Genomic DNA, 23,249 nt, shown 5'->3' with positions numbered 1-23,249 from the left:
TTCAAACTGTTATAGCACATGAGACCCATTGTTTATTTTCTCCCAACCTTGGCTGCTCAGGGGAGAGCGTACATGACAGGGATCGAAATGAAGATTGGATAAGCAGGAGCTAAAAGCAGCTCCTGTGTATCCAGCATTAGCCAGTGGCCAGGATTTACCACTGGGGAACAAGGATACAAACCTATCCTTTTGAACATTATTTAGGACCCCTTATGCTTTAAATGTCGTACAGATGTGTCCTAATGTTTGTTTATAGATTTAAATTCACATAGGTGTGTTTGTTCTGCATCAGTTTGCCTGGGGACCCAAATGTAGCTCCTGGTAGCTGTTGATAACACGCTAACCAGTATTAGCTAGTGTGTAGGTTTCTCAATGAAGTCAAGTGTTCGCACCCACCAGCACCTGTATTCTCATCTATGGGACATGAATGAGGTTCTTCAGCTATTTCTAAGGTGGCTAGGGAACAATGGGCTGTCTAGGAAAGCCTTGGCAGCCAAGTTAGACACGCTTCTCTATGTGATATCACACAAAAGGGTTTCCAATATAAGAGCGCTGGAGGTAGAAAGCAAGAGCCATTCTTCAGAAAGGTCTCACTTTCCATATTAGCAGAAGAACAGGTGGGTATTAGGACAGTAACCTATTCTGCTTTGCCTGGTCAGCCATAGCTTTGCCCATCAGATGATATAAAGAACACGAGGTGGCAATAGAGCAGGTTAGCCTTCAGGGAGGTGCAATTGCTGATCGCCCTTAAGGAGCCCAAGCTAGTGTCTTCAGCATCTTACCCTTAAGGGTAAGATGGTGCCTGGATATGGTGTTTCAGAGCAGATTCTGTCTGACGCATGATGGCTTTGAAATCTGCATTGGGGGAGGTGGGGGTATGTCGCCTGGAAGACATAAGGAGAGATGCGGACTGCTCGAATGAACAGGTATAGCAAAATGGGTGAGTGAAAAGGTCAGATTGCTGGTGGTGTGGCCGGGACTGGGTGGTGGAGCTACGTTTTTTAATGATGTACATGCCCTGAATATAGGATGCTGGCTTCTTTGCATTAAAACAAAGTGCATTTTAGGAATATAAGAAAGACCACCAATTTATTAAACATGTCTGTGCTAGTAATTCAAATGTTCATTCCTTCTGAGCAGGCAATGCACACTTGGTATGGTGTTCATTTGCTCTGTCAGAATATGACAGTAAAATGTGTGCAAGCATCAGACATATATATACACAGCTTTGGAAGGTTTCATTGTTTGAGCTTGGGCTTTTGATGCAGTCTGTGAAATCTTTGTATATTGCAGCGAAGCTGCACGCATAGAAACACTGTCTGGCACTGTGTCTCTATGCATGCAGCTGAGCGGCGATATGCAACGAGCACAGAGTTGCAGAATCTCTCTGCCGTTAGCGGCAGAGAACTCCCTCAACTTGGGGGAATGGGGGTGTGTTTTGGCCTTGTGTCTACACAGAACGGCGGTCTTGTTTGCCAGAGGGCAGCTTCGCCTTGATCCGGACCAATTCCTCCCTTGCCCCCCCATTGCTACCTCCACACCCAGTTGCCCACCCCATCACGCCCTCCAACCCCACACCCAGTTGGCCCCATTGCTCCCTCCAGCCCCATGCCCAGTTGGCCCCATTGCTCCCTCGAGCCCCACGCCCAGTTGGCCCCATTGCTCCCTCCAGCCCCACACCCAGTTGGCCCCATTGCTCCCTCCAGCCCCACTCCCAGTTGGCCTCATTGTTCCTTCCAGACCCACTGTTGCCCCATCACTCCTTCCAGTCCCACATCCAGCAGCCCCCTTTACCCCCTCCATATGCCCCATCCCTCCCTCCAAATCCACACCCACTTGCACCATCACTCCCTCCAGACTCATCCCATTGAACCACATGCCCCATTATTAGCCTTTCAAACCAACACCCAGATGCCCCATGCCTCCCTCAAGACACCTTTTGTGGGGCACTGGGTAAGGCAGGACCCACTCCTGCATGCTTGCACGAAAGACACAGAAGCCCTGGGGTTCAGTTGGTAACTGGCGCACAGGAAGCTGTGCGCCCCCTTTATTGGAAACATGACAAGTGTACCACGTATAACCAAACACGTGACACTGCACAAGCCCTGGGCGGGAGAGTGAACCACAACATCCCATGCCAATTGTAAATTAAAACAAATGTTAAGGTTTTTATACCGCGCACAGGTGCCACTTGCGTGGTTTCTCAGTGCTCTAGCGGTTTTCTGAAGATAAGGGGGAGGGTAGGTTAGTGGGAGGAGCGGGTGAAGAGCAAGGGAGGGAGCAGTGATGTTGGCTGTTTCAGTTCGACCTAAGGTGTGGGGGCTGATAAAAGAAGCAGAGCTGGGTTGCACTGGCATTATTACCTTTGAATTGCCCAGCCCCTCCTTTTAAAGACATGAAGGGGCTGGTGTGCACCAGTTCACACCCAGCAGGCAGCCTTTTCATTCAAGGAGCCACGTGGTGCAATTCCACGTTGTAATGCCTTTTCTTTTCCTCCAATCCGAAGTGCTGACACTCGCATGCAGCTCGTGTAACCATGCACCCACTACACTGGCTGCCTCAGGTGTCAGCATGGCTACAGCTATTTAATCAGGGGTGGACTCCGGCAGGGCCCCTGGCTCGGCAGCCTTTTCTGGAGACTGTCAGGGCCTGGCCCCGGCTAGCCATGGCCCACTTCAATCACTGCTGTCTAACCAATTAACAGTGCGGGTTCAGACCCTATATGTGATGTCATTATCGCCGCTGAGGCCTCGGAAAAGGCACCTGTTGAGTCTGAATGTTCTAGAGCAGCAGAGACCTTTGCTGATATTTTTTGTATTCTGTCCAATTAAACCTGGTTATCCTTGCAAGTTATCTCTTGGCTTCTTTCCCTAGAGGGTTGTATTCATTCTAGCGTGAGGGTAACAGGGGACAGCCTTCAATTTCACTTTGCTTACTATCACTCATGCACGAACGTTCATACTCGCTTGCGCACCCGAGGAAGCCTTCTCTACCTTCATGCGATACAGGTGACATTGAATGCCCATACTGAATAAATTACAGTCATGCTTCGGCTAGGCCTTGTGCCAATCGGCCGTGCTAGTGCATAGGGGATGGAAGGAGGAGCCTATGGTAGTGTGCTGGAGGAGGGTGTCAAGATGCATTTCTAAACTCTTACCCGATGTGCTGAAGTTTAGGAGGCAACCCTCGGTTTAGTGAAACAGGTGAACTTCGGGACAGGCCAGACCAATCGATCTGGCTTGGCATGTGGTCAAGACGAAGTCTCAGGAGGGGTGATAGTGATCGGGATGCTACAACAAGCCCACATAGCAAAGAACCACAAATTACTCTTAAACAAGTGTGCATGAAAGATATCTAAACATAGATTGTCGCGAGGACAAATCGGTACAAGTAAACTTTAGATATGCAAAAATAGTTACAACACTCTTACTATACTGCATGTATACAATACGTTGCATAATGTGACAAATGAGGAAAACACAGCCACAACCTGTAAAGCGCAGGGTTGGTTAACACGCTAGGCACATTAGACAATTTTCCAGAGTCGTTCCATAACTTTTGAGTACAGGCATGCAAAGTGGGTAAAGTTGTGCTCAACATTGCAGTAGTGTGTGAAAGCGCACAATCACACGAGTGAAGCAAAAGGATGTTCTTCTTGGGAAGGCTATGCCAAGTCAGGAAGGAGCCTGAGGCGATAAAGAATTTGTTCCCACTATTCGAGTAGGATGTGCCCTTGGAGGAAGATCAGTTTTGAAAAGGAGAGAATATATGTGGCGCGCAGGCTAACCCAACCAACATCGAATACCTTTATGGAATATTGTCAACTGGACGCACCACCACTTCGTACATATATAAAAGATATACTTTATTTTAACGACTTATTGGGCCTGCTACGGGGAGGCTCTTAGGACAGTTTTTCTAAAGCCCAAATAAGGGCTTAGTGAAAGCATTCAACTTAAGTCCAGTACTCCAATCTTAGTAGAATGCTGTATCAGCTGAGTTCAGGGTTGGGTTGACAAAGCAGCCATGTTTGTCTTAGGATGGAGAGGGGGCTGTGTAATTAGTCCAAGAGATATTGTAATACAAACATTTGAAAGATACACTGAAAAATGATGTTATGAAAAAATAAATGGTGTATTGAAATACAAGTCGGCCTAGATAAATCTTGGGGCAAATAAGTACCATCAGATTATATATAACCACTTTCATACAAACACAACACTATGCTTGAAGGTACACAGACCAAAGCATGTAACCTTATTTGGAACACCCAACAGGATTTCTTGTGAAGTCAAAACCAATTGTCACACTGACATTACTTTCAGTAATACCAGGGAAGTAGACCCTATCAGTTGTAGCGTGACGCTCAGCAAGAAATGAATACTCCAAAGAACTGGACAAATTTTTTCTCTGATCTAGTGAAACCCACATACTTGGCACAGGATAAACCAATAACTGATTCAGGTTAACATTTTTTCTCAGGGTGTTGGACCTTTGTAAGGTTTTATCTATAAAGCACCTATACACAGGCAAGCGTTTCAAATCGCTTAAGGAGGGTAGGCACATGGGGAAAACAATGGTCACTCAGATCCCTTTACATTCAAGTCGAGAATAGTCTGTGCAGGCCGAGTAAGTAACATATTACGATTTGAGACACAGCAAATCAGCCTAATCGACAGGTCTGCAGTTTTCCCAAGTGCTTTTTGGGGCGAAGACAAGGCGGAACAGACAGACGATGTGCAGGCGCTGTGTATTCAGATCATGCAAGTGTACAGACTGTCACTAGGAGAGAGGGAAGCCCAAGTGCACCCAGTCATCGGATACTGTGGTAAGCGCAGAGAGCCAGTACTGAGGGTCTTGAACTTGATCCTTGCAGCCATGGGGAGCCAGTCAAGGGATCTCAGTGCCGGAGAGATGCAGTCCCCGGGCTGGAGGACAAGATTAAATCTTGCAGTTCCGTTCTGGCTCAGTTGCAGAGGGCGCACGGTAGAAGCGGGGAGGTTGAGGAAGAGGCTGTTTATACTCTTCTTCCTTCTGGCCCTCTAACAGATCTAAAGACAAACTTGCTCAATGTATAGCACACATACAATTTTCTCGCAAAAATCATAATGACTAAAGCATCCGCTTAAAAACTTGTCCAAAACAAACCGGTTTGTTCTTTACCCTCGTTTTCTTAATTGGCTTCGTAACAGTGGCCTTCTCTTTGCCGACCCCAACATCAAGCTGAAAAAAAACCAGCGTTTTTAAAATGGTGGAAATCAAGCAAATTTTCGTTGGCATGCAAACAAACATTTGCACATAGCTATAAACAGAACCAACCTGATGGACTGGAAAACATTACAACATTATAAAAAAGTATTCCTAATGCTATGCCCAATTGTATTTCTTATTAGGTTATATATACACCTCTGGTCCATGTGAGCTCTTCTAATTCCACACCTTGAGTACATTCCTTGAATAGAATAATCATTAGTGTGAATTGTACTTGAAATTAAAATATTTCATCGAACAGAGCACTTCTGCACAAATTACATCAACATTGTTTGTGAACCATATAAGATTTTTTGTTGCAACACAACCATAACATTCACATGAACATCCCCTTGAACACAGTGTACGTGATTTGGTCATAATATACATTTCAGATTTCACCTGATAACCTTGCGAGATGACACATGGACTTGATCTGAGATTGCCCTGTAAAGCATAGTGATTATAATTTTGCCTTCAAAAGTAGTTAGCTTTCTACTGTTTCCTTTGTAATCTGTTCTGCATTAGGGAGGGGGTGTAACGTTAGAACAAAATTTGAAAGAGTACAAGGTTACATGCATTTGAGTCTCAAAGTATATCCTTTGAAGGATTTACTTTCATTCTAAACAGTGAACTGTAAGTACACATACCTCAAACTCGACCAGTTAAAGGAGAAAGTGATTATAGCCGAAGTTCCAGCATCCACCTATAACAGTACTTGTTTTAATACGGATGAAAAAGCTAAATGAAACTGAAAAAAAATGAGATGCGGATGATGGTAGAGCGAAACATAACAAGCCATTTTTTTTTTTATAAACAACCGATACTATACATAGTCATTTTCAACATGTTGAGAATCCAAGCATAACACATGCACATAGTTCAAGCGCATATAAAGGACTAGTAGAATATAATTACTTGATAGGCAAGTGAGGTTGATGTTGACTCCAGAAAAGTAATTGATGCAGATTCTTGCTCCTTTTCAGCATAATTGTCAGAAAATAGTACAATGGAAAATGTAAATTTGTATTAGAAATGTAGCCACATACAAGGCCCTAAAATATCATTTTGTGCAAGTCGGTAGGGCTCACCGTTGGGATACTAGATGTCACAACTGATAAGATTCGCACAAGATGGCCGTGCCCAACCCGTTGTTCTCGCATGTGTAAAAGTGAGGAAAACTAAGGTAAAATGCATAGGAGAAAATGTTAAGATTATACAGTTTGCTTAAAAATACATGCCCGAACGATCAGGACAATAAACATTTTGAGCACACTTTCCCGTTAAGCACACTTGGGACCCACGCCCCTTTGCAGCACAGGTGTCTCCTATGGCCTGCACTACTCTGCCCCTTGGCTTGCTTAGGGCCTCAGGCTTCAGCACAAGCACGGCTCTGCAATTACAGCCACTAGGCACACCTGAGAAAGCCTTCAATCTCAGAACGTCTCTCAAGGCAGGGTTTGTGAACACAGTACTCTCAGAACTTGCAGGTGAAATCTGTTCTCTCCACGTGTCGGTGTCCCATAAGTGATCCCACTTCCTCATGGACTGCCAGCCTTGTGTTCTTCTCCTTCTACTACGACCAGCCTGCCAGCTGCTTCCCTCTTTCCCCCTCCTGCTGCAGCCTTTTATGCTGCTAGGTGGGGCAATTGATTTCAGGTGCAGGTCATTACTGTGAATTGCAGGACCCTGGCAAAGGCTGTTGGGCCCGATTGCCTTTCCTCCACTTCTAAATGCCTCTTCAGCCCTCCTCTTCGTCTCAGCCCCTATGGGATTCTATGACATGTACTTCACTTAGAGGTTTCCCTACTTCTTTAATTTGGCAATAAGACATCAAAAGGGAGGGGTTACGGGAGAGTTAAAACGTGGTTGCTCCTAGTCTGATTCGCCGCTGCTCCCCTGTGATCCTACCACAGTACACCACCCCCAGGGTCGCGATCAGAAAGCACCTGCCTTTCCCAGGCCACATTATGAGGAGGGTCCCAGATCAGATTTCTGGGAAGAATCCCATCAGATTCTTTACTTTATCCTTACTTCCATGTTAATGGAACTATAGTATAAGGGCATAAAGAATCATCTCCTTCCAAATGCTCATGGCGTGGAACAACGTTAGGGTATTATTTGTACTCATTTAAACCTTGAGTGCACCGTATCGTCTTCCCTCACCCTTTTTAACTGAAAGCGCCATTCACAATATTGCAGATTTTTCCCCATCTACAGAGGACTAACTATTCACAACAGGTAACCCTACTCTATCCATGGGATTTTAGGGGCTGGGGAACTGCCTCCAATTTCTTTGAACCTTCTTATTGTCTCTCCCCGCTTACTGGAGCTCTTCAACTTAGAAGACCTGCTCACCTGAATCTTCCTGTACTCAAGATTTTTTCTGATACCTGGGCGGGGAGGAGGAAGGGGTTCCGATACTTCTAAAATTCAGGGCTTCCTTCCTTTCTTTGCCCTACACTCCATGGTTTCCAAATGCCAGGTCTATATACAAGTCTGAGATTGAAAGACCACCTTACCTTCCTACACGCACTATCAGCGCCTCACGTCACAGCTGCGCCTGCAGCAGCTTTCTTATGCTTGCCGCTCACTCACAGCGCCTCACATATGACCTTTGGATGGGGATTTGGCCCCGATACTTGTTTCAACAGCACTTTAAGCCAATTGACAGGTATTTACCTTCCTAATTTCGGCTAATATCTTGTCTGTCAACTGATGACCGTACGGTATTCTGTACACCCCTTTTTTCATATCTTTCTTCACTTCTCAATCTACAGATTCACCAACTCTTTATCCAGATAGCAATTTACAGTTTATATTATTCTGAACATATTACAATCAGGGTAAGTCCTTTTCAATTTCCTGATACTCTTCTTCCTGGGTTTCGGGCTACCAATAGTGAGCTCACTTGATGTTTGTCTCTATACAGGTTGCTAGCATTTCTACTTTGACCCTGCCTACATGCCATCAGGGGCATTTTTCGCACATTAAGACTGACAGTATGTGTTTCTTTCCTATATAGATGCCACAATTTATGCCCAAGCTGTTACAAAGCTGCTATTTACCTAATTTACGCAATTGCAACGTGATTATGGACTTGTGGATGCCGCACTGACACACCCTGGTGTGGGTTTTTTTTTATTTCCATCAGGGCAACTCAGACCCTCTATCCCATTACATTTCTGGTTTTCCTTTCCTATTTACCCAATTACATATCTGGTTTTCTTTTCCTTTTGTCCACCCACACCCATTTGCTTCAAAACTCATAGGGCCTCATTACAGGTTGGGCGGTCCGGAATTAACAGTTGAGGTAAACCCGCCGCCACTGTTAATTCCGGACCGCCCGATCCCGAGTCCTGCAGGTGGGAGGTGATCTTCCCGCCAGGTCTGACCCGGCGGGTTGAACACCTCCCTCCTGCAAGCGGACGTGGAAACACCATCACGAGATGGTGCCGGTGTTTCCACTTCCACATTGAGTCCTATGCGACTCAATGGGAATGGGGATTTACACCATTCCGCCTCCGGGATTCCCAGGACACCAGGGTCGTAATGCCCTGGTATTTCCGGGAGTCACAGAGGCGGAATGGTAATACAAGTCCGGCGGTAACCAGGCGGTTTTACCGCTGGACTCGTAATGAGGCCCATAGTCTTAAACCTAAACTTATTCACATTTGCTCTATGCCCATGTGATGTTTCCATAAGCATGCTACTGCAAAGGCACTGGTACCCAGCACTCTTTGCTCAATGCATTCAATTTTATTTTTTGCACGCTCAATGCCATTTGCTGTTTTCTTTTCATGGTCACTGCTATTCCCATGATGTCAACCAACATCCATCTGAACCATGGTATGGTTACCAATTTATTTGTATGATCAATTTGTCCTTTTAATTTATTATTTTTTACTAATGGTTTGATGAATGTATTTTATTCCATTTGGTTTACATATTCATGTTGTGATTTTCTCACTGTGTAAATCTGACGCTCGTGTTACATGTCTAATTCTGGTTGTTACCCCATATACACTGCAATTGTTTGTTATAATACTGGTTCATATTATTATTTATATATGTACAACCTTGATAACGACCCAGAGGGTCGAAACACGTGTCGGCTGGTGCACTATTCCAAATCAGAATAAAAATTGGAATTAACTTATTTTGCTCAAAGACTTTTTGAAACCACACAGAGTCCAACGCATGGGATTGGCACCTTCAACTTACCTCCAATCCTTTCTTTCAGTCTGTTTTTTGGCATCTACTAGGTGGTACCATATGTAGTGTTTCTGACGCAGCCTATGCCACCAACAAAACATCTATCTTGTACCATACTAACCTGTGCCAATAAGAGCAAGCGCACTGTCTATCATAACGACCCCTAGCTTCTACTACTCAAACAGTACATAGATGAGAATCTTCCCAAAGGATTTAATATGTCATTCCACCTCTCCTGTCGGTGCTCCCATCTTCTTCATTCCCAAAAAAGATTAAACTGAGCTTAGGCCTTGTATCGAATAGACAACATCACTGTAACAAACGAAAATCATTATCTGTTTCCTCTGATCCAGGTCCTGCTAGACCAAGCCCATCATATTACCATTTACACTAAGTGGCATACAGCCTCGTTCAGGTAGCTGCAGGGGACGAATGGAGGACTGCATTCTGCACTAGTTATGGGCATTATGAATACCGAACAATGCCCTTCGGGTTGTGTAATGCCTCTGCAGATTACCAATAATTAATTAAAAGAAGTGTTTAGGGTCATCTAGGACGTTTATGTTATATCTAGATGATATATTGATTTATTCCACCTCCAAAAAAGTGCATGTCTTGCATGTACGAAGTACTGTCCAGGCTGAGAAAAAAAAAAAAAACACATCCACGCCAAAGCATGCGTGTTCCATCAAGAAAGAGTGTCTCCAGGCAAAATTGAAATGGATCCCCGAAAAGTCAACGCTGTTCTAGACTGGCCTGTTCCCACAACTGTTAAGAACTGCAAAGATTCCTCGGTTTTGCAAACTGTCATAGTTGGTTCATCCTTAAACACGTAAAGGTACTTGTACCATTGACCTTCCTGTTACACAAGGGACATGCTTGTGTGTGGAATCAACAGACCCAGGATGCTTTTGACTATTTAAAACAGGTTTACCACAGCACCAGTCCTAAGGAACACAGATCCACAATTTCCATACATAGTCGGAGCCGATGGGTCAGATTAATCTGTGGGGGCCATCCTGTCCCAAACCAACCCTTACTCCTGGCTTAAAGATCCTATAGCCTTTCATTTCCATTAACTCAATGCTGCTGAACTGAACTATAGCAATTTTGTCAAGGAGTTTTTAGCCGTTAAAGAAGCGTTCATCGCGTGGAGACATCACTTGGAAGGGGCTAATAATCCCATTCTCGTCATAACAGATCATAAGAACCTGGAATTCCTACGTACTACCTGCTCCATAAATCAGAGACAGAACAGATGGATTAATTTTTTTACTCTTGTTTCAACTTCAAAGTGACTTACACTCCAAGAGATCAAAACACAAAAGCCGATACTTTATTCTACAGGGCTCCGATACCCCCCAGACCCCATTGCAGGACTCCCGTTCGTAGCTCCCTCTCAAATACTGTCCACCCTGCAATCAGAATTGGAAGAGTATGAAGAGAAATTGCATCTTACCTATTCAGGGCCTAATCAACAATGCTTCCTAGAGATAAATGAAATATTGTATTTATATTGCGCTCGTACACAAGTCTTTCGGAGCGCAACCAGGCAAGGGAGATAAAAAACAATGCTCTTACTAGGCCCAGTGACATTGAGAACACACAAGTGCATGGGAAAGGGAAAAAGAGGCAAGTGCATGGAAGGGGGTAGAAGTGGAAAGTGCGGAACAGATGATTTGACAGAATAGAGGCGATAAACAGTGGAAGTGCAGCCAGCAAGTGGCAAAGTGCTAGGTTAGTCAGATAGGGTGTATCTGATAAGTGCAGAAGAAAAGTGGGTTGGGGACTGTATGGGTACAGATACAGACCCCATTGCAAGGGGTGTCCCAGAGGCAGTGCAGGAAGGTGGCAGGGTGAGCAGGTACCTGGGCCCGAAGGACAGAGGGGGCCAGGTGCATGATGCCGAGAGTAAAGCAGGTCAGCAGGAGAGAGGAGGGGCAAAGGCAGAAGCGAAGAGGAAGGTCTTGAGGTGCTTCTGGAACCAGAGATGGTTCTCATTAAGTTTCAAGGTGGCAGGGAGGCTGTCCCAAAGGGAGGCCCCAGCCGAAGACAGATCTACCCCCAGCACATTTCTTTGAAAAACGACTGACCCTGAGGGAGTTAGTAGAGTTGCGAAGGGCTTGAGAGGGGAGGTATTTACAGAGGGATAGTTGAAGGTATTTTGGTAAGATAAAGACACTCTCAATCATGAGCGACAAGGGCTTCTGATTCAAGGCAATCGATTAAGGCCACCTACCAAGACGATCCAATCATGTATTCTGAAATGGTGTCATAATGATATTGGGTCTGGACATTTCGGTGTGTTGAAAACCCAAAAGAAGCTAGAGAGATATGCATGGTGGGGATGGGATGGGCTAAAGACGCCTGCGATTACATTCAGGGATGTGGTGTCTGCTCAAGGGCTAAACAGGCCGTTAAAAGACCATGGGCCTGTTACAGCTGCTTCCTATAGCGGAAGGCCTGTAGACACATTGTTCTATTGACTTCACTTAATCTTCCTTTTGTACAAGGACAGACAACCATTGTTCTATGGACTTCATCCCTGACTTTCCTCTTGTACAAGGACAGACAACCATTCTAACTTTCGTGGATTCCTTTACTACAATAGCACAATTTGTAGCGCTTGCTCAGACACCATCAGCAAGCACTCTAGCTAGTTGTTAGGAAATATTTCCTAAGTGCAATTTTCCCTCCATATTATGGACCCCCTCCCCCCCAGACGTTTTGCTTTTGCTCGACTGACCTAACCTGACTTTTTCCGGACATCGGAGGGAAGGGCCGAAGAAGATTGAAGACAGCCAAACCGGCGATATCAGCAAATAGTTAAAACAGCCTAGTTTGTACATCGGTCAGAGGAAAGTGTGATTGACTATATTTATATGAAAGCACAGACATTTTATTTGTGTTTTGTTTGTATAGTACTTATTTTAATAATAACTGTTGGCAAACATGACTCAAAGATACCTCGTTACACCAAAGCCCACAAACGCTCATGTCGTCATACTGATAAACACCAAATGAGCCGCAGCACACGCGCCTGTAGACTGAAAACTTCATGACCTACCAGTCGCCACAATCTTCATCACCAAAACTTGTTGATTCCAGCCTCCTCCCATGCCTTCAATGTCCTTATAGCACCTGGTTATAGCATTCAACACGCAGTCCCGCCAGGGAAACAGGAAGGCTGGCAGTCCTATACAAAAGTAATTGGCCATGATTGGTTCAAAGTTGACCACCCCTTAACACAATGGAAACCATTACGTACAAATTCCCCATCTTTTAAAAAGGACTCAGCCACCTTCCACCTTTTCTGCATCACAGACCTACTCTTGACAGCCTCAATCTTGCAAGAAAATAACTTTTACAGATGCTCAAATCTCCCTGGGACCCACCCAACCAAGAGAAGCTCTCTTATCCATAGCTGAACTGGTAGGCCTAGATCAACATGTGCTCTCCTCCTCTTAAGTTTACGGGAATACACTACACCTAACCCTCTTCTCCACCTCCATCCTAAACTGTGCTGACCCCATTACCCTGGACTGGTCAGAACATGCGGTCATCCCCTTGTCCCCAATTCACATAGCAGCCCACATGGGCCAGGATAAAAGCCATATGCTTGCAAAAGGAACATTCAAAACCTTCCTGGTACACACCGTGGAAGAAAGTTTCTCAAAATTCCCTTCCTTGGAGAAGAATTTGTCCCTTTCGCCAAACCTGAAAGTAGTTATCCAACACCTACGCGCCTAACAAACTAAGCCGAGCCAGGACAAAACCATCAATCATTTGTATGGCAGCAAGGAAGGGCACAGAGAGACTTGCAGTTTACAGCCACCCCCCTTCCTCTCCATCATACACATGATCCAACATTTGCACCAGCATATATTGTCATGCTGGAGATCCCTATGGGGTCCGCCAGCTTTATGCATCAGCATAAAGCAGGCAGACAAAATGGGGATCTGTTGTACATGCTGCCCGTCATGCTTGCATGGCAGGCAGTGGGTATAAATACAATGAATCCCTGTCAGATATGCATGCAACTAAAAGTAAAGCTGCCCAGCATTTATTCACTTTGCACAGCGAAGTGTAAAAGTGTAGGGCAAAAGGTGGTGTACACACAAGACGACCACCTTTCCCCTGCTGTGCAAATTAAGAAAATGTGCCGGCAGGGAGCTGCCTGCGTGAATGTGAACATGTAACGGCTCCCTAACGCAAAATGACACTTCATAAACATGTGTATTTGGAACCTTTTATAAATAAACATTAGGACCCACCTACACATCATTTAAAGCAATAAGGAGTCATAAATAATGGACAAAATAATAAGTTTGCATTTTATGTAGAAGTTAGATTTGAATGGTAGAGATCCTGGTCACTGGTTAATGCTGCATAACCAGGAGTTGTTTTTAACCCCTGCTAATACAATCCTAATTTCAAATCCCCATACAGAAGCTACACTGTCACATGTCAACTTGTTCCTGGTACCGCAGAGACTGTTCTACACAAATCCAAAACCCAAAATGTAACATGGTTTACCCCAATTCACCTCTCTCTACAAAACTATAAGAAATCCACCCCCTTCCCACGCCACCCCCTCCTGCCAGTCAGGGGGGCAAATCCACCATTCTGCACAGGAACAGAACACATCTATGCAGAAACATGTCCCCCTCTACAGGACAAAGAACATCCCACCCTTCTGCTGCACAGTACAGATCTCCAAATACCCCTCAGGGCAGGGAAATCTAATCCCACTCCCTGCATCATGGAAATACCCTACTCTGTACCTGTGTAAAGTACACCTGGCCCCCCAGGTCAAATACACCTAACTGTGCAAGACAACAAATCCCACACTTGCCCAACTCTTTGCACAGCACACATACCTAAATGTGTGGCTGCAACAAAAAAAATAATACCCCAGTCTGCTACACATTACAATGGGGCAAATACAGCACGTGCACACAAACTGCTTCTTTATACTGGAGCACAACCAGTCCACCTTGCTCCACTGCCCAAACGTGTCCCTCTGCACAGGATTAATGCTCCAATCGCCACCCTCCAGGAGAAAATAAATAAATAACTATCCGCCTTACTGTTAACTGGTATACACTGAATATGCCCCGGTGAATGGATGCACATAACAAAAAGAACAAATGCCCCAAAATACACCAAAATACTCCCCCTCCCAGGCCTTACTGCCCCTCTCCACTAAAATACCGATCACTATGCGACAGCTTTAGGACTTTCTGCAAACCGAATTCGCTTCGTAAGGGAGGAACGCCCTTGCTCACCAGCTCGCTTCCATAAAGCTATCCCGCTTGTGCCACGGTGACGAGTGAAGTGCCAACGTGACGAGCCTCGTGACTTTCCAGGCACGTCTGACCGTGGCAAAGTCACGTGAGGGCGAGTGGGCGGGGCGTTGCTATGGTCCGTCTCTCGCATGGGAACTAGACACTACAGTGGTGGGTTAGATGGAAATTGCCGGCTCCGGCCCTTGAGGAGCCATCTCAGGGAGAAGAAATCACTGAGCAGCGACTGGGTGGAAACCGGACGGGTTGCCTAAATGTGGAAGGTCGACCAGTGTGTGGGTGGTGGGGCGTCATGACAAGGTAAGTGGTTGAGGAGAGGCTGTCAAGAAAAGGTGTCCAAATAGACAAACGGGGGGAGAGAGGGCTATAGAAATCGGAAAGTTATTGGAAATTATATTTGGATAGTAATTGATGGTCTTTTAGGAGATCCAGTTTTTTTTAAGGTATCCCAGGAGCGGCATCTATTAGTGTCAGTTGATGTTTGTATTTAACCTGTAGAATCTCCCTCGTTCGTTCCGCTGGACGCATGTAGTCCAATGCCCACAAGCTGGTAACGTGCTGAGGTGCTCGTGAAAGGTTAAGGGGTTGCAGAGGCGTGCAACAGGAAAGGAGATCGCAGGCCAGAGGCGAGACTGCGGGTCGGATGATATAGGCACCGGTGGCAATTGAAAGGAGTTTGGCAGGAGAGTCGGAGATCATGGGATGGAAGTCGATGGGTCATTAGGTACATGGGCGCTGGAGGCAGAATATGACTAACCTCACGGAATGGTTTATGATGATGCTAAAGGGTGGTAACTTGGGCCAAGGGGACAGCCTAATGTACCTTGCCCTCATGCTCTGATCTCTGACATTGAATCTTATTACATTACACACTCAGCAATAGCAGGTACGCCAAATAAGTTACACAGAGACAACGAAGCCACTGCGCTTTGTTTGGCTTTAGAGGGCCTTCAACAAGTCATATAATTAAAATGTGGTTGAAAGCAATTCATCCATTGGGTAGAAGACCATTTTCCAGACCACAATAGAATGCACTGACCCATTGCGCAGATAGTGCATAGGATCCCAGCTATTTGCTGCTAACTTGGTGAGGTCGTTCCTCCCCCGATGCCACCACTCTATTACTGGCTGGCAGAGATTCTTCCTGGTCATGGAGGCTAACAGCAGTGAAATGGAAGGAACCGTAGGGGTCCTAGTTACTACCGTTAGGGACTGGGGTGGATGGGGATAAAGGATTCTATGTCATAATATTGTGAGAGAAATAAAGTTTGCCTTAATATGTAACTCAATAATATCGAATTTATATTAAATGCATTGCACCGTATGCAAAAAATACCACCCCATACTTTTTAGTTTTGACAATTAGGTGGAACTCCAGCACCCCCTTTAAGTCAAAACTATTGGCCTAGAAATACTCATTGCAAGGAGATGGGGGTGCAAGAAGGGGACATAAACTCTGAGACTCCCAGTGATGCCTCCCTTGTTCCTCTCAGCCTGGGTTTGCCCAAAAGGGTCCAAATATCAATGTTTTGCCAGACGAGGAGTGGCATAGCAAATTGGGAGATTTGATGACAGTCAGCCTAAACCATACCAGACTTGCTGAGTAAGTCGCAGACATGGGAGATTTCAAGGTTGAATGCTGCCTCTAAAAGCCCAGCACACTTGGGTCAAATTCAGTCACACATCCTCATTCGGTTGCTTCAGTCTGCCTTCCCTCTGTTGATGAGTGCGCTGGAGTTGATTGCTCTAGACTTCTTATTGACAACATTGCCAAGCTACATGCCTATTAAGTGGCCACAAAAAAATTCTGTAGCATTTCAGTTAAAATTAGTCGCACCTGTGGGTTCCACTTGGCTTTAGCTGACAAAGCCCTTCATCCTTCTGACCTCAATAAAGTGAGTGTCCTTAGAGTGGGTAACGGTAATTGATACATGCACATGCACCCACAAACTACATATGCATTCACAGGATAAGTACAGCCAGGCACTCCACATGCATACACCCACAAACTGCACATACACGCTCGAAAACCTAATCCTGATCCACCCTTATGTTTTTAATTTTTTTTTTATTCTCCCTCATTTTTCGTGTTGTTTTTTATTTGCGTATTGACCCCTTCATTTAAATCCTTGTGACAGGGTGCTGGTTTTGTTTTACTAGCTGGTTAGGTTGTGTTATGTCATGTTGTATTCTGTCCGGTTTCGTTATGTCATTTCACATTAATGTCAAAATTCAAGCACTTTGAAGGATCTATAGGGTGGAAGGTAGCACTCAACAAAACACCCAAATAAATAATGCACAAGAGTGACCCTGCTGTGGAAAGGGGCCATAGCACCCTGCAATCGTAATATGGTAAGAGACCCTGAACCCCTACTGGACATAAGAGCTCCATGCTGCCCCCTTTTAACAGGGCAAGGTAACTGCAGCCCAGGTTGATAATGGGTATACACGGCTGAATTATGCATATTAACACTCAGAAGAGCCCAGCCTCAGCTTAAGAGAAACCCTGCCTCCCACACAACTATGGCCATCCACGTTGAAGTGCCCTTAAGAACTCTCACAGCACCTAACACTGGGCTTTGCGCCTAGAGCAGCCGTAGCTCAAAATTCACCATCATTTAAAAGTACCTCTCGACTTTCCTGTTTATTAAACTTGACCATTCAGGGCCTAGGGTGCACTTAGAAGAGTGTGTGCTCTCCTCTTATGCATGGTTTCAACACACACAGGATCACAATGACCTCCTGGCCGTTCTGGAGGGCTTAAAAGCCTGACTGCCCCTGAGTCAAAGACATATTCACATCTGCATTTACCACAACATGGTGCCAGGCTGTCACTGCATACATAAGGACATACAATTGGCCCTTCTCTCTCTAGCTGCCCTGTTTGTAGGACATCCACCTTTCATGGTCTAATGTACACAGCCATCATTGGGAGCTCTGGGTATATTTTCTCACTTTGGATGGGTATGTATGACTATACCTCATTTTCTTGGGGTGGTTCCTAAAGGGCAGGGTCCAGCGATCCATCTGCATACAAACGAGCAATCATAGCGGCTAAAGCCCTAGTCTACAATTCGAGAATCCAGCAAGCCTCCTATAACACCAAAGAGCTATTTAAAATCCCCAGGGAGCTGGAAACACCCACCACACCCTCTGATACAATAGACAAAGACGAAGCTTGGTGCTGTAACATCCAGAATGCCATGAGAGACAGAATCCTTTTACTTCGAGATCAGAGCTGTTATAAGAAAATGGATTGTAACCCTTTTCCTTTAATCATCAGTGATCTTTCCATCCTCCTATCCAAATGTTCGGATCTTGGTATTTTGGATCCAGATATAGCTTATTTCTTGCTACCCTCTGCTCCTGTCATTCAAACTATTTACTTCCTCTCTAAGATACATAAGTCTCTCCATAGCCCACCTGGGAGACCGATTTGTAACGTTATCTGGGTCTTTATTGGAAAATATAGCCGGTTTTATTGACGAAACCTTGAACCCACTGGTCTCAACATTGCCTTCTTTCATACGAGATGCTAAGGATTTTTTATCTCGTATCAATGGTTTCCCTTGGGAAGATGACATGCTGCTAGCTACCCTTGATGTTGTATAATTATACACTTCTATCGACCATTGTATTGGACTAGCAGCATGTAAATCATTTCCCGATGCAAGGTCCTTAAATTATCTCTGTCTCTCGGAGATGATTATTGAAATGATGGAGTTTTGACTTAGCCACAATGACTTTCTTTTCAATTATTCCTACTACCACCAAGTCACGGGGACTGCGATGGAAGATGTTTTTGCCCCTTCATATGCCAACCTGATTATGGGGTGGTGGGAACACAATTTTGTGTGTAGCTCTGACAACAGGTTTTATACCAACAAGGTGTCCTGTTGGTATCAATACATTGATGACTTATTCATCTTAAGGAAGGGCAGTGTGGTGGATTGGTTGGATTTTATGAAGATTTTCTTTTTTTTTTAAACATGTTTTATTGGTTTTACAATGTCACAAATAAACTGTTTCATAACTTCCACCCGAACTCCCCATTCCCTCCCTCCTCCGGTGCTGTTGTTCATTTTTTTTGTCCGGGCTGTGGAAAATTCTTACAAGATGTCCAGTATTCTAATGTTGTGCGGGCACCATTGCAGCATATAGTCGCTTTGTAAGTAGACCAGGATTTGACCCCAGTCCTTCTGGAAAGCTTCTGACGTGTATGTCATCCACTCAAGTGACTCAAATCGCCACATTTTCTGTAGCCAATCAAAGGCCGTTGGTGGGGCTCTTTTGCAGGATATTGGTTTTTAGTTTTTTATCAGTTCTTGCTAATTGTCTATTGCTAATTATACTTGCAATGATGCTGTGAATTAATGGTTATCGGAATGATTAGCTTTTTATAATTGTTGGTGTTGTTTTGTTTCCCCTTTTCTTTCTCTTCTTGCCTTTTTTCTTTTTCCTTTTCCTTGGTTCTGGTGGGTCTTGATACAATCATCCATGTGATATGTATTGGATTTTACATTTATATGTCTGTGTAGTCTATTGGCCTAATATTATTCTGGTCATCTGGTATAATCATGGGAAATGTGGTATGGGCATGAATAGGACATTCTGTTTTATGCGTTCCTGAGTCCTGACATATCATGTTTCTGATCAAGGAATTCTGATAATTCAAGTTTTTACTCATGGAGTTTCTTCATTGAATTTTGATTCTGTGCGAATTGCAATATGCACTTTATTATTGCATTTTGCATTAGGCAATATGGCATATGTGCTTTGGAATTTTTCCATTGTGCTAAGCATTATGCATTGTATTGAGGTGCCCATTTTCAATATGCACTATGCTCGTTTTATCTGCTCCCTCGAACTCTCTGAATACATTGTATTATGTAATTTTTAATGCAATTTTCATCATGTACCTTACTATGCATTTCAAATCTGTAGTTGCACTATATATCCTGCCATTATCCTTTGCGATTTCCTATTTTTGCATTGCACTATGCACCATTGTATTGCTCTCCTCTGAAAAGTGCACAGAACTACCATAAATCGCCAATGCAATTATAGAGCAAATACTTCAACCCACAAACAGACACAATAATTCACAGCCACGCACACTTTAGAAGATAATCAGCTCTTTACGGCTATTTATTCAAAGCTTACAGGTACATAGAAATAACTCATAAAACTAACATGGACATAGATCACAGAAAACATAAAGAAGTCAAAGAAAGAATACATCACCGTGAGCGTAACTTAATGAAACCTCATCTCGCCAGAAGCGGCTGAAAGACCCCGATAACAGCCAGGCCGAGAGCACAACAGCCCACAGGAGTGTCGGACCGAAGCGCCCCCCCTCCGACTGAGGTCTTTGTGCTTATCCCGTCTGACCGTTGAGGGTTTCCGCATATATGCCCTCCTCAACAAGGGGTGGCAACTTCTCGAACCTTCTGGCAATGCGCTTGCGCATTGATGGGTGACCGTTGGTTGCCAGCTGGGTCAACCGACACTAACCTCAAGGAGCAAAGCGCTTCTCTCTCCTAAACGCCCCGGAAAACAATTCCATAACTCCTCTCAAAACCTTGGCGCAGGCATAGCAAACCAAAACAAACTTCGCTATCAGGTACCAGCCGGCACCTGCGGATCTTAGCTTTCCCAGCGCTGTCTCCTTGGCTGGGAAGGCCTGCATTCCAAGCCCATCAGCGAATAACGTTGAAAACATGTTTCGCAAAGCAAGTGTAGCTTTCCACTGAGGCATGGATAAATATCCATTATGGCTCTGAGTGCTCCCAGAATGCACTGCGCACCAGCGCCATGTTTTAGCTCAACCATCACAACCATGCACTTTACATGTGTGTTGAGTTTACAGCAGCATTTGGCACTTTATTGCTGTACTTTGGCTCACGCATACCGTGATCACTACACAGCTGACATAGGCTGTGGCATCATGGTAACTATCCTTTGCGATTTGCCATTTGGTATTGCACCAAGCACTTTAAATGGGGTTGAGTTTACATCTGCATTTGGTATTTTAAGGCAGTACTTTGGCTCATGCATACCGCGATTACTATACGGCTGACACAGGCCATGGTATTTCCTGCCGGTATATGTATACAAAGTCATAGTGTATGGAAAGTGTCCCGCTTCCACCACAGGGTCTGTCCCGGTGACTGCACGGCTGGGAGACAGTCTGTGTGTTCTTTTTAGTTTTAGAATAACCTGTTATATATAATATGTTTACCAGTGTTCTCTGAGTGAATTTTCTTTTGCTGAATTGCATTCTGGTATTTGTAGTCTCCCAGTCAAGATGGGGGAATAATGCCACAATTGTACACTTTTTGCCTAACATAGTTTAAGGATTTATATATTTGAATTACACTATGGTATGTGTACTTTTCAAGTTATCTTTATAAAGCAGAGCATTGTTGAAAGCCAGACATGGGGCTGAGTTGGGGAAATGATGAGACGGCAAGTAAGTGATCGAATATTTGCCCAGGATGTGGCAAGAGAGTTTCCAAACCTGGACACTGGTGCAGTTATTTGCCCCTGGCTGTGGCTGCTTTGCAGTGCAGAAGGACACATGTGGGCAGACGCAACCCCTTGGTGTTTTTTAGGTTGGTAAGCTCAAGCATTTGACTACCAGGATTTTACTCAGGTTCTCATGTTCACGGTGCCGATGCTTGCCCACAAGACCGTAAGCACTTGTTTCGTATTCTGATTTTGTTTTCCAGGGAATATTTCACCACAGATTGTTGGGTTTAAAAGTTGAGCACCTTTTATACTTTGCCGGCATATGTATTGGAACATTGCCTCTCTCAGGTTATTTTCTGGTGTTCATTACTTTTTTTTTAAAGTACAATGCTATTTTCTTCCTTCTAAATGGAAGGTCAATTGAACTACATTTGTATATTTCACTTTAATATATATGTTCACTTACTGTGTGTACATTCATAGGTGCCAGCTTTTGAATTTCGCTATGGGGGCAAAAGTACCTGGGCATATATTATTCCTTGCAGGCAGTCCTTTTTTTTTTCCCGTTTACATGCTACTTAAACGTGGTTAGTTGGGGTTGTGCGTTGCATCTCAAAAGTCACCAAGAGACGAGCCATAAAACTAGGGGCTTGTAGCACGATGCTTAACCAAAGTGTGTGATCCTTGGAGTTCTCAAAGCCTGCCATCTTTTATCCAATACAATAAAACTGTCAAAACGAGTCCAAATCAGTCTTTGATTGAAAAACCCCAAAATTAATTACCTTTGCGCCTCCTGTTGCACAGGCTTTGACAACAATGATGACATTATTAATTACATCGTCTATGACATCACTGGTGACATCTGTGATGGCATCAGACATAGTATCATTTATGACTTGGCTAATAAAAGCTTTAACTGAATAACAATTTAGGTTGTGGCCTTAGCTGTGGCCTTTGCCTTAGCTATGGCTAGTGAGTAGTTAGTGTTGTATAATATACACTGCGCACGGGCGAAGGCCATGACCACTGACTATGGGTAAAGGCCATGGCTACTGCCCAGTTAGTGTTGTAAAATATACAGTGGGCATGGGCGAAAGCCACGGCCACTGGCGGTGGCCGAAGGCCGTGGCTAGGGGTCCTTTAGTGTTTGAAATTATGTAAGCACAGCTGATGGCCATGAAGCTCAACTAGATAGACACTCCTGAGGTCAGTCAATCTTCTCTTACAGGAAGCCAAGAACCACTCATTCTAAATGAAGCAGAAACAGGCTCACACGTAAAATGAGACTTAAGGTTTTTTTCGATACACAACCAATATCAGAGACACAAGTAACAAGACATGAATATCTTGAAATAAAACCAAAAAGTCAGTTTGAGCCACAGACAAACAATGTAGTTATCAAAATGTTTGAAGGACAAATGCTTAAAGATCTAAAAACAGTGAACTTTACAAAAACAAAAGGTTACAATATTAGGAGACACCAAAGTCAAATAATTAGAGATTTAGCAGATGATCATACCATTACCTTAAAGCCAGCAGACAAGGGAGGAGCAATTTTCATCATGAACACTTTATATTATGACAATCAAATTAAGGATTTACTAGAGGACGAAAACAACTACATTAAGATTGACCAAGATCCTACTACTCAAATTGCCCAGATTATAAAAGAAACATCGGTGAAGTCACGGGACCAAGATTGGATATCAGATAAAACACAAAGGTACTTGACGAATGACCATCCAATAGCGCCAGTATTTTATGGATTACCGAAAATTCATACAAATCTCAATAATCTACCCTTAAATCCCATAGTGGCCGGAACAGACAGTAACGTTCAACCCTCTGGCCATTTATGTAGATATAGCATTAGAACTGCTAGTACAAATAACCTCCACGTACCTTAAGGACACCACAGATTTCTTGAACTCTGTGCTGGAATTAACAGATATACAGGAGAACGACCTATTAGTATTGTTCGATGTAGAAAGTTTGTACACCTCAGTT

At 44.2% G+C, this 23,249-nt stretch overlaps 1 protein-coding gene and 1 long non-coding RNA gene across 4 annotated transcripts in view; one reads left to right on the top strand and one right to left on the bottom strand.

The window, feature by feature from the left end:
* Positions 1-2,007: 2,007 nt before the first annotated feature.
* LOC138471766 (uncharacterized) lies at positions 2,008-14,831 on the bottom strand. 2 transcript variants are annotated; one of them, XR_011268502.1, is made up of 4 exons: positions 14,754-14,831; positions 12,533-12,661; positions 5,901-6,001; positions 2,008-5,223 (listed from the first exon to the last, which is right to left on the bottom strand). It is a non-coding gene; the product is annotated as an uncharacterized lncRNA (long non-coding RNA). The 2 variants fall into 2 exon arrangements; XR_011268501.1 differs by lacking the exon at positions 5,901-6,001.
* Positions 14,832-14,854: 23 nt separating this feature from the next.
* INPP5E (inositol polyphosphate-5-phosphatase E) overlaps positions 14,855-23,249 on the top strand; it is a 542,414-nt gene continuing 534,019 nt past the window's right edge. The window contains exon 1 of one of the 2 annotated variants that reach the window (XM_069609582.1): positions 14,855-15,071. Coding sequence is in view for 1 of the 2 variants with exons in the window: in XM_069609583.1 (XP_069465684.1) it covers positions 15,064-15,071 (8 nt within the window). In the remaining variant the exon portion in view is untranslated. The remainder of the gene's footprint in view (positions 15,072-23,249) is intronic. The other variant, XM_069609583.1, reaches the window with a different exon arrangement.

The sequence above is a fragment of the Ambystoma mexicanum genome, chromosome 8 (genome assembly GCF_040938575.1).
Source record: "Ambystoma mexicanum isolate Mex_15411 chromosome 8, UKY_AmexF1_1, whole genome shotgun sequence".
Lineage (NCBI taxonomy): Eukaryota > Metazoa > Chordata > Amphibia > Caudata > Ambystomatidae > Ambystoma > Ambystoma mexicanum.
Note: the sequence above shows the minus strand (reverse complement) of the source record. Positions and strands in the feature narration are given on the sequence as shown.